This window comes from Neodiprion virginianus, chromosome 1 (assembly GCF_021901495.1).
Source record: "Neodiprion virginianus isolate iyNeoVirg1 chromosome 1, iyNeoVirg1.1, whole genome shotgun sequence".
Taxonomy (NCBI): domain Eukaryota; kingdom Metazoa; phylum Arthropoda; class Insecta; order Hymenoptera; family Diprionidae; genus Neodiprion; species Neodiprion virginianus.
Window position 1 is genome coordinate 13,959,292 of NC_060877.1, and position 13,821 is coordinate 13,973,112.

Sequence of the window (13,821 nt, forward strand, 5' to 3'; positions counted from 1 at the left end):
GTTTTTATATAATGATTGTAACAAACATAATTATTTCGATAATTATGACAACTTTTCATGTCTTAAAATAATTCGTTGTATGTAATTCTGCAAGACATAATGGTCGAATACAGAGAAATGAGGGCAAGCGATTTCAGGAAAATTATGTCACATTGAAAAGGCATATCCGTCCGTATTATTGGAATAAAATAATGACTGTGTCGATAAAGATATGGTACTAACATTTACAGTCGCTACGTAGTTTTACGTACTCACTTCGTACCGTCTCAATCTTAAGCTTTCATACCGACCATACTTTGGCTGCTACAAATGTCGGTACGAGCCTGTTACGTAGAGTCGATAGAGCAGAAACCTCCTACGCTCCCGGGCCCACATGGGCACACTTGCCCGCCGAAAGCCATCCGAAAACTGATGCACAAAAATTTACCCAGGGACCCCAGGGGTAACTGTCCTTATAATCCACAGTCAACGCCTCAGTCAACGTTTACTGGGTTCCCGAAGAATTTTAAAGAATTGTTTTGGCGCTATTCAAAGAATTGTTCGCCTGATAGGTTGGCAATGCTGTGCGGTCAGCTGTGTCAAATAAACATGGCAGCGTCGAATAGCCGGGTCGACGAGTTGACAAGTTATTTTAAAACACATAACAAAATCAAAGAGCAACAAAGCCACTCAGCAAAGGTACACAGCGTTGGCTGGAGCTGTGACGGGAGACTACTGGCGTCCGGCTCGTTCGACAAGTGTGTTTGTATTTTTTCTCTTGGAACCGATCGTTTGGTGAGTATAAGCTCGCTGTGCGTTTACGTGTTTATGTATTATAAATTTGATATACTTTAATGAACCTCTGCAGTTTAAGACTATGTTGTGCTTACTCTTCACTGACCGCATGAAGAGTCATTTTATTTTGACTCATTAGAGTCAGTATTTTTAGAACATTTTGATATAAATCGAAAGTTTTTAGGTATACAGGGTCATCCAGGACTATTGCTTCATAGGCTAACAATATATTTCTCATAAAAATCTGTGACAGAAACGTTTTCGTTTCTGATTCGAAATTTGTTATTTGCAAATTACTGTCGTTGATAAATGAATAAATAAAATTTTCCATTCATCGCATTTCAAGCAATTCTAAAGTTGCAAGCTAGCGATTTTTTCTGAAATATTTTGTTACCACCTTCAATCTCATAAATTTGATGCAATATATGTATTCAATTTAACTACAATATAGAGTTATTAATCAATGCAGGTGATAAATTGTGGAATTAACTATACAAGTATATTTATGATCCATGGAACCTATAAAGTGTAAAAATTTACAAATACAAGCTCCATGCAATACACACTTAAAAACAGTAAAGCATTTTGTATAAATACAAAAACCTTTGTTCTAGAAACAAGAGACAACGTTCCGCGGACATGGAGGAAGCGTGGATCAATTATGTTGGCACTCATTTCACCCTGAGCTACTATCAACTGCAAGTGGAGATAAAACCATGCGTATTTGGGACACAAGATCTCAAAAATGCACAGCAAATATTGCGACACGGGGTGAAAACATCAATATATCTTGGTCGCCTGACGGTAACACAATAGCGGTTGGCAACAAGGAGGATTTAGTGACATTCATTGATGCAAGAGTAATGAAAATTCGTGCCGAGGAACAATTCAACTTTGAAGTCAATGAAATATCTTGGAACAAAGATTCGGACACATTTTATCTTACAAATGGTCAGGGATGTGTTCATATTTTAAGCTATCCGGACCTAGAACTACTGCATGTAATCAAAGCTCATCCAGGGACATGCATTTGCATTGAATTTGACCCTACTGGTCGTTACTTCGCAACAGGGTCAGCTGATGCTTTAGTGTCTCTGTGGGATGCTGATGAATTATGTTGCCTAAGGACATTTTCTCGATTGGAATGGCCTGTTAGAACCATTTCATTCTCTCATGATGGGCAACTCCTAGCAGCTGCTTCTGAAGACTTGGTCATAGACATTGGAGAGGTAGAAACGGGAGAAAAAGTTGCCGATATACCGGTCGAAGCTGCAACATTTACGGTGGCGTGGCATCCAAAACAATATTTATTGGCATATGCGTGTGACGATAAAGACACTTACGATCGAAAAAGGGATGCTGGAAGCTTGAAAGTTTTTGGGTTTTCAAGCGAATAAAATTGGATTTTACCATATTGACTGCTTTTCGTCAACTTTCTTTAAATGGGATTTTTATTTGACAATAACGTTTTTGTTAGATCTCGTGTGTGATACCTTTACATGATACATATAACATTATAGCACGATAAAATAGTACTCTCTACACCTAATGCTCTAAGATGATTTTAAAATTCATATGCAATTTTGGTCAATATTTGTTGAAGAGGGAAGCTTTTGTAGTGGGTTATTTTGGTTTAATGCTATGTTCATTACCTCAATAGCACTGTACATGCCTGTATGTTCTCCATATATCTGAATATTCTGTAATTTGAGACGTGTCAATTACTTTTCTTACAAATGCAAAGCCAGATAAGAATATGAATATTGCCTCTACTCTAAACTGATCCTTCTGTAAGCTTACTGTTTTTTTTCTTTTCAGTTTTTACTATAAACAATTTGAAGCTCACGAGAAAGTATTGATTACACTAGTTCGAATGTATAAAAAATTAGTTTGAAAACACATAAGTCTGACAAATCAACAAAATTTTGAACACCCTCTCTCAACGTTCTGTATCACATTATTTTTATATGCTTATTCAGATGGTGGGTCACATTAAAGAAAATTGAAAATCCGTCTTTCCATCATCCGTATTTTACACCTGTGTTTGCGGTAGTCTCACCAGGGATGTATACAAAATTAACAAAAAGTTCTGCTTGCATTGTGTGAGATAGATACTAAGTATACGAATACATAAATATGAGTAGATGTTACTAGTACAGTGAATACAATCATAGTGCTACTCCTATGCGTAAAAGCATGCCAGCAGGTCTGGGAGCTGTAATTGTTACAAACTAGTGAATGGCTCGAAGCACAGCAACTACAAACTGGAAATATCGATAAAGATTTTGAAGAATCAGAGGGATTTCTGTACGAAAACTATTAACACCTAGATATAATGATTTGCTGTAAAACCTTGATTATCGAAACGCTGAGTTCATACTTCCTAAGCAATCACTCAATCTGCTGTAATCAAGATACAATAAACGAAAACGTATTGTGATATTAAGTAAAAGTTGTGAAAATCCAAAATATGCTATTAATTGTACTTTATAAATCAACTAAATCAACACAGATGAATAGCAATCTACTCACACAAGAACCGCATGGCTGTCTTGACACAGATCTGAAGGATCCAAAAAAAAATACAAAACACTGAAATAGTACTGACGGGCGACATAAATATGAATTTGTTGAACCAAAACAGTCTTTTGCCAGAATACTTGGAAGTATTTTGTGGCCAGAGGTTTATACCCATGGTGGACAAGCCAACAAGAGTAACACAACTAACTTCCGCCTGCATCAATCACTACTTTGTTTGTATGAGGCAGTATGTTGGTGACATATTAGCCATGGTATTGAAAATCCACGTTGCAAAACATTTGTCTATATTCTCAAAACTGAAAGATGCACTAAATACTTTTACAAAACCTTGAAACAGATGGTAAAAGAACAGAGCAGAACACTTCTGCGACAAGAGAATAGAGATAAAATGACAAAATGATGTTAATACAAATGTGACATTTGTAATTGGAGAAGCAAAGGAACTTAGAGAAATTTAGAAAGCTATTGAATCCCACTACACAAAGAAAGAAAGTCTGTCACCGTAGGGATACTGATGTTAGTTAACGTAAGGGACAAGATTTTTAAGGATGCCATAAACGTGAATAGTGCAGTTTGAATAAAAAATCAAAAGAATTGTAAACCGTGTAAATTAATTTATAGAAAAAAACAAAATAAATCCAAAAATGATCGCATACCTAGTTGGAACAAGTAGGGTGTTATGGAAGAACGTAATTAGTAAATTTCATATTAGGAGTATACTTTCAATTTCTGGATAACATAAAACTGTGGTAGAAAAAAAAAATACTGCAGATAGCTTTAGCAAATATTTTGTGAATGTGTGCAAAAACTTGAAGGTAGAATATCGATAAGAGAAGTGCCGGTCAAACAAGACAAGGTCGAGCAGTTTACGTTACTGGATCTTGTTAGCAATGAAGTAATAATTAGTGTTCATTGTAGTATTAGTATATAGTATGATAGAGAAATTAAAACTAGGTAAAACCCTATGTGTATAAAGTCATATCTATACCCCATGGCCACTGGTGAAAATAATAAATGGCATATGCAGGGGAGATACTTTCCAACAGTATTCAAAAAAATATTAGTAGATAATAAAAGTATTGAACCAAAGAATGAGACTAGGAAAATATCAACTAGTCTCAGTAATTGCTAGTATAGCTAAAATAGTTGAAACATGTTCTAAAGATAGAATGCTCAAATTCATCATTTAGAAAAGGAAAATTTACTCAGATGTTTTGACTTGCCTTACCAATAAAGCAAAAAATCCTTGGTGGTTTTAGTGGACTCGGCAAAGGCGTTTCTTACAGTAAATCTTGGTAAGATACTAGATCAACTGGAAAAATGATCTTTTAAGAATTTCTGAATGGTCTATTTTATAGGTATTGAGTGGAAAAAAAATGCAGATTGTGACAATCAAAATGAAGTACCATCGAAAATTTTGTCACGTGGTGCATACCTATATAATCCATACTCGGGCCTTTGCTTTTATGCATAATTATATAATAAATATATTGCTGTATATTCCCTAGAGCGTGTTCAGCTTTCAACTTTGGCAAGGAAGGATACTAAGGATTGCAAAACTAGTAGACTTTTTACATTGGATCGCTTTTTCAGCATTGAGGTACGAGTTGTCAACGTTTTGTACATAAGTACTAACAAACAAACAGTAATTTAAATCGGATATACAATAATTTATTATTTGTACAATTCACGTATATTAACAGCGTTCATCTAAAATTGGACTATACCAATTATTTACCTATTGACAAAATTACTACTCCATCACTTCTGGTTTTCCTAGTATTATTCACAAGGTAATCGACAATACTGTATTAATTGAATAATGCACTATAGAAGCAAAGATCTTGATCATGCATTCTCTGTCTCATGAATATTTCGAGTCAAAGATCTATGTTTTTGACCGAATATCACATAATCAGTTGATAGTTATATACAAATATTGCATATTGATAATCAACCTAGACTTATCAACATTCCTTTCTAATATTACAATAATACTTTACAAAGTGACCTAATTTATTGAATAATGAGCACAAGTTACACATATAAGCGAGAATATTTATGCTATGCACAAACTATGTCATTAATATTCGATCAATATCAAACTTGCAATATCTTTTTGCAGCTTTAAATGCGTGTAAAGTGCTGCGAGGTCTAGGTTGTCCTGTAATATTAAACAAAATTTAATATCAAACTAACGGAGGCTGTAAATAATCGCCTTTGTGAAATCAGTTGCAGAACTTTGTCCACCCAAGTCCTTGGTGCGGACTTTTCCATCGTTCAATACACGATTAATAGCGTCTCTGATCTGTTCTGCATAAGTTCGTAAATTAACGTGATTCAGAAGTTTGACAGAACATAAAAGCATGGCAGTGGGATTTGCCACATTTTTACCCACAGCCTCTGAATACGTGTGACGCGCACCCTGTAAATTAAAAGTAAAGAACATCAATGACAATTTCATTATGAATTCTTTAATCATGGCAATGTTTTCACAGTGATAAAATGCCTGTGCTGGAGAATGAGAAGCGTTCAGAATAATAAATTTTTCATAACCAGTTACAGTAGTACCAATTATAAGAGTCCTCGTTGTAAAAGAAGTTCCCCTTCGTTGTCCTTGAGCTAGTTTTATAGCTTCCCCCACTCTACCTGTGTACCTGAGGTCTCCTAACTTTTGATTCCGCGAATGATACGTGTTTAGTCACCGAATTCGTGTACATATCTGTGATTCTTTTATAACGAGAAGTGTGATGAACATCGACACATTCACACACATGCGGTTTCCAATCTCTCCAGGCAGTAGTTGGGACACACTTCGATAACGAATTTATTGGAATCCTATTCCCTTAATCACCCTAATATTCTCTTATAACAAGGTAGTACTGTAAAAGATACTTACAGGTTCGAAAACAACACACTCCGCACTGAAGCTGGCGCCAGCAACAACTCCAGCACCACCAACCAATCCGGATGCCAAATTATCAACGATATTACCGTACAAATTAGGTGTAACCATAACGTCAAACTGTCGTGGGTTGGACACCATTTGCATTGTACAATTATCAACAATCATCTTTTCAAATTGAATTCTGAAAAAAATAATCATATTTTTCTTTGTGAACAAATTATGTAAATCAGTAGATCCAGAACAAAATTATGATAAAAATAGACGAAACCTTATTTTATTTTAGATAAAAATAGAGTGATCTAGGATAGTTAAATATAATGTTGAAGTACATAATGTGGGTGATATGAAATATTTAAAAAAAATCGCTGTTTTGCAACTCGAAATTGTTAAAACGTAGTAACTTGTACACTACAGCTTGGATAAAGCAAAATATTACTCATTCTGCAGGCACAACTTCTGCAAATTAATTCCAAAGTTGCATATCATTTTTAGTTTTCAATATTTCGTTACTTTCGTTATGAACTTCAACCTCGTATAATACAATCCTATATTGAGATATTCATATAAATGGTCTATGCTCCGTAGATTGATAAAAAAAAATATATATATATGTATATGTGTGTGTGTGTGTATACCTTGGGTACAGTTTAGCTATCTCTTCACATGATCGCAAGAAGAGCCCATCACCAAGCTTCATAATATTAGCTTTGTGTACACACGTAACCTTCTTGCGATTATTTCTGGTTGCATAGTCAAACGCAAATTTAGCAATCCTCTGAGATTTCGTGGCAGTGACGATCTTCAGACACTCAACAACTCCTTTGACACTTTCGTGTTCCAATGCAGAATACTCACCTTCAGTTTGTTCTCTTATTATAACACAGTCCACGTTTTGATGACGAGATTTAACACCGGGCAAAGACTTCACGTGTACAACATTAGAATACAGGTCTAAGCTGCGCCTAAGTTTCATATTCAAAGTTTGTAACTCTCCAGTATGAGAGTGATCTGGCGTTGCCAAAATACCCTGAAAAATAAAATTTCACACTATTTAATGTCTTCGTTTTATTCTTAATTTAATATCAACACTAAATGAATTGATTTCTTTACCGGTAATTAGACGAAAATGTACTAGCTTATGCTATCCCAATGAATCTTTTAATAAGAATACACTTGCTACTCGAAAATTAAATACGAATATCTCAAAACAAAGGTATATCAGGTCGATCTCTCCAATTTTGATTTTATTCATATATGCTGTAGTGCATCGAAAACTCAGCAAGACGTATTTTTTTTTATGCAGAAATTACCTTGTTGAGTGCCCATCTATGCAGGTCATTTTCATCCCCTTAAAATGATTTATGATTCTATTGATGAATGAAACATTTTAGCATTAGATTCATTCAAGCACATCAAGAAATCACCTTGTTGGATACCCAGCTTTGAGGTTCATTTTTACCCCCTCAAAGTGTTTTACAGCTGATTAAATAAAAATTCCTGTCGCTTAATTTTCGATGCACTATAATATATATGAACTCAAAATCAAAGAGATCGACCTGAGACACATTCCTTGTCAGAGCCAGATGTTTCTTCATGATCTTGATAGTGGATTATGCATTGCATAATCATTTTTGTATTAAAGTCCATTGCAAAATTGAAGGCACGGGTACTAATTTTTTGCTTCTTTATTTTGATTCCATTTTTTCGTAATTTCCAAATTCAACCCAATGTGTCATGTCGAAATTAAATGGTATACTACATTTCCTTAATTTCATGCAGCCATTACAAACAATATTATTTGTCAAGAGACATTTAGCTGATGCATATTTTAAAATCTTTTCTTCGTTTTTTTACTGTTTATTAATAATTCAGGAATTGAGTAACATTTTACGTTTGTTCGGATGCTGAAAACTTCAAGATTCTCAAATGAAATTCTGTCCAAGTAATTTTCACAGTCTAGAATATAGCTACACTTAAAGCTTAAAATGTGACAGCACAATAGTACTCAAACTATTGATGAAACTCAAAAAAGTTTGAGATGAAAGTTACATTGTTCGAGAAGGCCGTCATACTGGACCATTTTATTTCTTTTTCGGTGGAGACACTGAAGCTACGTCAAGGTGAACACCACTTTTTTAAACGGAACAATGTTTTTTTTTTCTACATTATTGCTGACTTTGAGGCAAATTCAGTCATCTACAACACAAGGGCATTCTAGGCACATAATGTATGAAAATAGTTGAAAAAATCAAATCAAATCAAAATAAATATTGTCAACGGATTAACTAACCTTGGTTCGTGTCTACCCACAGAAGATACCTAGCTTAACCCAACATCACTTGATTACTTTTTATGGGCTTTTGTCAGAGAAAGTGTAATGGCGGTAGCACCTACCACGCCTGACGATATGAAAGGAAGAATACACCGAGCATGTACTGAAATTACACCACAAATGTTAGCTGAAGTTAGATGGTCTTTTCATCAGTAAATTAACAATTGTTCACAAGTCGAGGGTCGTCACTTCGAGCATCTTCTGTAGGTAGATACAAACCAAGGTTAGTAAATCCTTTGAAAATAATTCTTTTGATTTGATTTGATTTTTCGACTATTGTCACACTTCGCATGCCTAGAATGACCTTGTGTTGTAGATCACCGAATTTGCCTCAATCAGTAATAATGTCGTAGAAAAAAAATGTGGTGTTGACCTTGACGAAGCTTCAGCACCTCCACCAAAAAAGAAATAAGATGGTCCAGAATGACGGCCTTCTAGAACAATGTAAGTTCCATCTGAAACTTTTTTGAGTATCATCAATAGTTTGACTACTATTGCTCTGTCACACTTTAAATACCCTGTAGATGAACCAAACAAAATGGTAGTTGCAGGTGGAAAGACGCCGATCTTTTTTATTTCAACTAAATATCAGTTAATAAAATACATGTTTCGTTGCCTCTTACATCTGCAACAAACCATTTTATTGTATTAATAGGTATTTAAATGTAATGACTAATTCTGCGTTTTCACAACCTTAACCCGTGACAGGTAAATATCCAAACCGTATACCTCTCGTGGCAATGAGTGTAGAAAATAGTCAATGGAAATTACTTTCAAATATCTCACTTTTTAATAAAACTAGCAAGATTCCTTTTTTTAAATTAATGTTCAAACAATTCCGTACGAAATGGTTGTATTATGAAACTAATCAAGTTGGACTAAACAAATAAAAATGAACGTTGAAGGTGTTCAACAAGATTCTTAGGGCCGAAATTTTACCATCATTGCCTGTCAGGGGTTAATTGTCGTTCTGATTAGATCTACCAGTGTTTTTCCCTGGTGTAGCATTATAGAGGAGGTGAATAAAAAAATTCTCCCCAGTCTTCTGTATCCTTAGTAGTTCTATCGAAGAAAGTCCTACGTTACGCAGAAATTATTGCAATGGAAATGATCATGGCGAGTTAAAACATAAACATGAAACAAAAAGTACATCAGATAAGGAGCCGACAATGGAGCACTTGGCCATAAAACAGTTGCCACCGTATTGCCACTCATATGGTATACCAAAGTTTATTGCATCTATGTATACTCTAGATAACTGATATGAATGAAAATGGCACATATTTTATCAGATAGGATCACTGTTGTAATTCGCATATAAATTGCTTCAGAAAATTGAAAAGTACATGATAGATATCCAAATAAAACGTACTTTGTCAATTTTAACATAAACTTGTAACCTTTCTACTGAAAAGAACCTGCTCTTATTATACTGAATTGACAAGTTGTGACATTCATTATGTGCATAATGAATAACTTGAAAGTACGCCAACATATAAAAAAACGAAACTTATTCCTGATTCAAATCACAGAGAAAAGATGAACACACAATTCTACTTGATGTAAAATAAAAATTTAATATAAGTTGCGAATTCAACTTGCAGTAGCATAACTGAAATGTTAGTTGTGCTTAAGTTAATAAAACTGACAAATAAAAAGCACAGGTTGTAATAAACTTAGTGTCAGCAAGCAAATAATATCTCATAAAAAGTAATGAAGTAAATACCTTTAAACAAACACGATTCTTAGCAATACTACCAGAGACTCGTTCAAGAGGAGCACTCAATGTTGGGTTGACTTCGGACAAAAAGAATGTTTCAAATTCAATGGGCACATTTGCAGCTTTGAAAACTTCTTGAACAGAATAGACAAGTTCTGGTCCGACTCCATCTCCGGGAATAAGCGTACATTTTGTTTTTGATTCTTTTTGCACACCCTGAAAATAATAGCAGAAACATTAATGTGTAATATTAAAATTGCTAAATTACACGATGGTGAAATAATTTACTTACTACGTCCTGCTGATATACAACTCCCAGATGGAATGTTCTGGCTACTGGGCCTTTTGGGGCAGCCTAAAGCACCAAGAATCCATGCATAAAATTGATGCATTCAAAGCAACATCAGGGACCAGTTTGGAATTGGGGAAGAGAAGAAATAGATATGTAATAAAATAAGTTATTGTAGCAAATATAATGCATCAAGATGCAAAATTATTTCAAGGTTGTTGGTCGAAACTGTGACAGAAGCGAGTATTGATATAGAGCTGATTTGGTCTTAATTTAATTATATTTTTAATTTATTAAAGTCGACTCCAAAATGAATTATCAGTTTCAGATTAATGCCAAATTCGTATAAAATTGTCCGATTGATTCTCCACGGTGATCTATGGAATCAGTGAACCCTTCATCAATTAAAAACTTTGTTTGCATTTTGAGCGATGCTTGTCAATCGTTATGTAAAATAAGTTAGAAATACCTGAGCCAGAACCTTGCAGACCTTCCTCGCAAGTAGCGCCATTTTTCACGAAGGAGACGAATCTCTGAACGGCTTGCGCTACAAAATTTTATTGCTGTTATCGACAATGTTATCGACTCCGAAAGCGGCTATCGATATACCTAGCAAAAGCAGTGTTGCCAGTGTTAGTACCAGAGATGAGTAGGGAGATGTCCAACGCACGCGTTTTAGGCCGTGTTCGTAAATTGACTGCCAGTACTAAAAATTCCCTAGGACAGAGACAGAGCTGTCCATGAACTCGGCAACGCAAAAGAGTTAAAAGATTGGTGACTGTACTGTGAGTCAATTTTCGACCACGGCCTTAGGTGATCCCACCAGAGTGGCGCTGAAACGTAGCGGTGAATCGAGAAGTAGAATTTTGTGATCATCGCTTCGGTCGATGCTGCAGAGTTCTTTTAGGGCTACACCAACATGATGATCATAAATATGCTTGGTGGATAATACAATCGCACGTTCTCTGTTGTTTGCGTGTGTGCAGTGCTCGTAGGCGAGTTAGAACGTAGTTGCGCGGGCATACCCACACGGCAAAACGCTCGGCTCACGGACGCACGCACAACACACACCGTCGGCCACGAGCGACCAACTCCAACGTTCTAACACACCCTGGGTGGATTGGGTGTACATATGGGGCATTTCATCCAAATTCAACATATTCATTCGTTATCGTATGATATAATCATTTATATCAAACATTACATCAATACGATAACGAATGAATATGAAATATTTGGGCCTCCGGATTTTGTACGTAGGCTCGTAGTGAGTAAAATAATTAGCCGAATGAAAAGAAATATAAGAATGAAGATTTAATAGGGAAAATTTAACAGAGCCTCATTCTATTTTCCGATTTTTCCGATTTTTAATTATTGTGCAGCGGTGTACACTGACATAACGAGCCAGCAACAGCTACAGCTCCAAAGAAAACTAAATGCCTGCGTCCGGTATATTTGTAAACTATCTAAGTACGAACATGTCACTCCGTGCTTTGCTAGCCTCCGCTGGCTCACACTTTGGTCTAGAAGAGAATTTTTCCTGGTCTGTTTATTATACAAACCTCTTGTGTTAAATCAAAAGCCACTCATCAAAAGAGATATGCGTATTCTTGAACCTCGCGTTCGCCGAGGGGATGTCAGGCAAGACTACTTTGAGCTTGCGCTGTCGTGGTGACAAAGATCAATTGTTCATGATCGCGGCTGCCATGTCTTGGAATCTGCTGCCGGCCTACTGTACGACTCAGCCATCGTTCCAAGAATTTCGTAGAATCTGTTATAAGTATTTATTAAATATCGAATCGAGCTAGATTACTTGATATATGAATAATAATAATAATAATAATAATAATAATAATAATAATAATGTTTATTTAATCGGCCGTGGAGCCTAGACTCCTTGCGGCCGTCCAATAAGACAATACATAGAATAATGAAGTACACTATAAATGTAAGTTTGACACCTTATCAAACTTATTGGTCTCCCATTCAGGTACGTCACGGATCTGTTATGTATACAACTAAAGGAGACGTCGAGTAAAAACACAGCGGAATCAACAGAGTCGCTCGTTAGCGGTCATACGGCATAGTTCAGGATAAAGCTATACATAATCACTACGAGATACCGACGATTGTGATTGATTCAGGTGCGGTGCTAAAGTTAATGTAATATACAACTGCAATATTAGTTAATGTAACATTATTCAATTGTAAACGTCATTTTATGACTTTGTGTTTTTTAATTACAGTTATTTACTGCAACTTCACATGTCGTGATTTCTCCACCTTTCCTCGAAATTACCAAGTCTTTGATTTCGAGACTTATATAAATATATAAATGACAGACATAAGTAAAACAATAAACAGGGTTTAAATATAGTATAGTGTTCCATACACAATATATCTCGCATCACCCACACATCGCACATTACCAGCAATTATAACTCAAAAATAAAAAATAAAAATGACATGTAACAAGATAAAATAAAATAATAGCATCGACAACAACATGTCAAGTGATCTAGCTCGATTCGATATTTAATAAATACTTATAACAGATTCTACGAAATTCTTGGAACGATGGCTGAGTCGTACAGTAGGCCGGCAGCAGGTTCCAAGACATGGCAGCCGCGATCATGAACAATTGATCTTTGGCACCATGACAGCGCGGAAGCTCATAGTAGTCTTGCCTGACATCCCCTCGGCGAACGCGAGGTTCAAGAATACGCATATCTCTTTTGATGAGTGGCTTTTGATTTAACACAAGAGCTTTGTATAATAAACAGACCAGGAAAAATTCTCTTCTAGACCAAAGTGTGAGCCAGCGGAGGCTAGCAAAGCACGGAGTGACATGTTCGTACTTAGATAGTTTACAAATATACCGGACGCAGGCATTTAGTTTTCTTTGGAGCTGTAGCTGTTGCTGGCTCGTTATGTCAGTGTACACCGCTGCACAATAATTAAAAATCGGAAAAATCGGAAAATAGAATGAGGCTCTGTTAAATTTTCCCTATTAAATCTTCATTCTTATATTTCTTTTCATTCGGCTAATTATTTTACTCACTACGAGCCTACGTACAAAATCCGGAGGCCCAAATATTTCATATTCATTCGTTATCGTATTGATGTAATGTTTGATATAAATGATTATATCATACGATAACGAATGAATATGTTGAATTTGGATGAAATGCCCCATATGTACACCCAATCCACCCAGTGTGTGTTAGAACGTTGGGGTTAGTCGCTCGTGGCCGACG

The 13,821-nt window shown here is 35.6% G+C and overlaps 2 protein-coding genes across 2 annotated transcripts; one reads left to right on the forward strand and one right to left on the reverse strand.

The window, feature by feature from the left end:
* Positions 1-294: 294 nt before the first annotated feature.
* On the forward strand, positions 295-5,254 carry LOC124299535 (THO complex subunit 3). Its single transcript, XM_046752826.1, has 2 exons — positions 295-774; positions 1,389-5,254. The coding sequence occupies exons 1-2, from the start codon at positions 310-312 to the stop codon at positions 2,169-2,171; spliced, it is 1,248 nt and encodes a 415-aa protein (XP_046608782.1). The 5' UTR covers positions 295-309; the 3' UTR covers positions 2,172-5,254.
* LOC124299601 (isocitrate dehydrogenase [NAD] subunit beta, mitochondrial) lies at positions 4,965-11,188 on the reverse strand. Its single transcript, XM_046752902.1, has 6 exons — positions 11,034-11,188; positions 10,568-10,630; positions 10,282-10,491; positions 6,859-7,250; positions 6,215-6,404; positions 4,965-5,740 (listed from the first exon to the last, which is right to left on the reverse strand). Exons 1-6 carry the CDS (start codon positions 11,073-11,075, stop codon positions 5,510-5,512), a joined length of 1,128 nt encoding a protein of 375 aa, XP_046608858.1. The 5' UTR covers positions 11,076-11,188; the 3' UTR covers positions 4,965-5,509.
* Between the last annotated feature and the right edge of the window lie 2,633 nt (positions 11,189-13,821).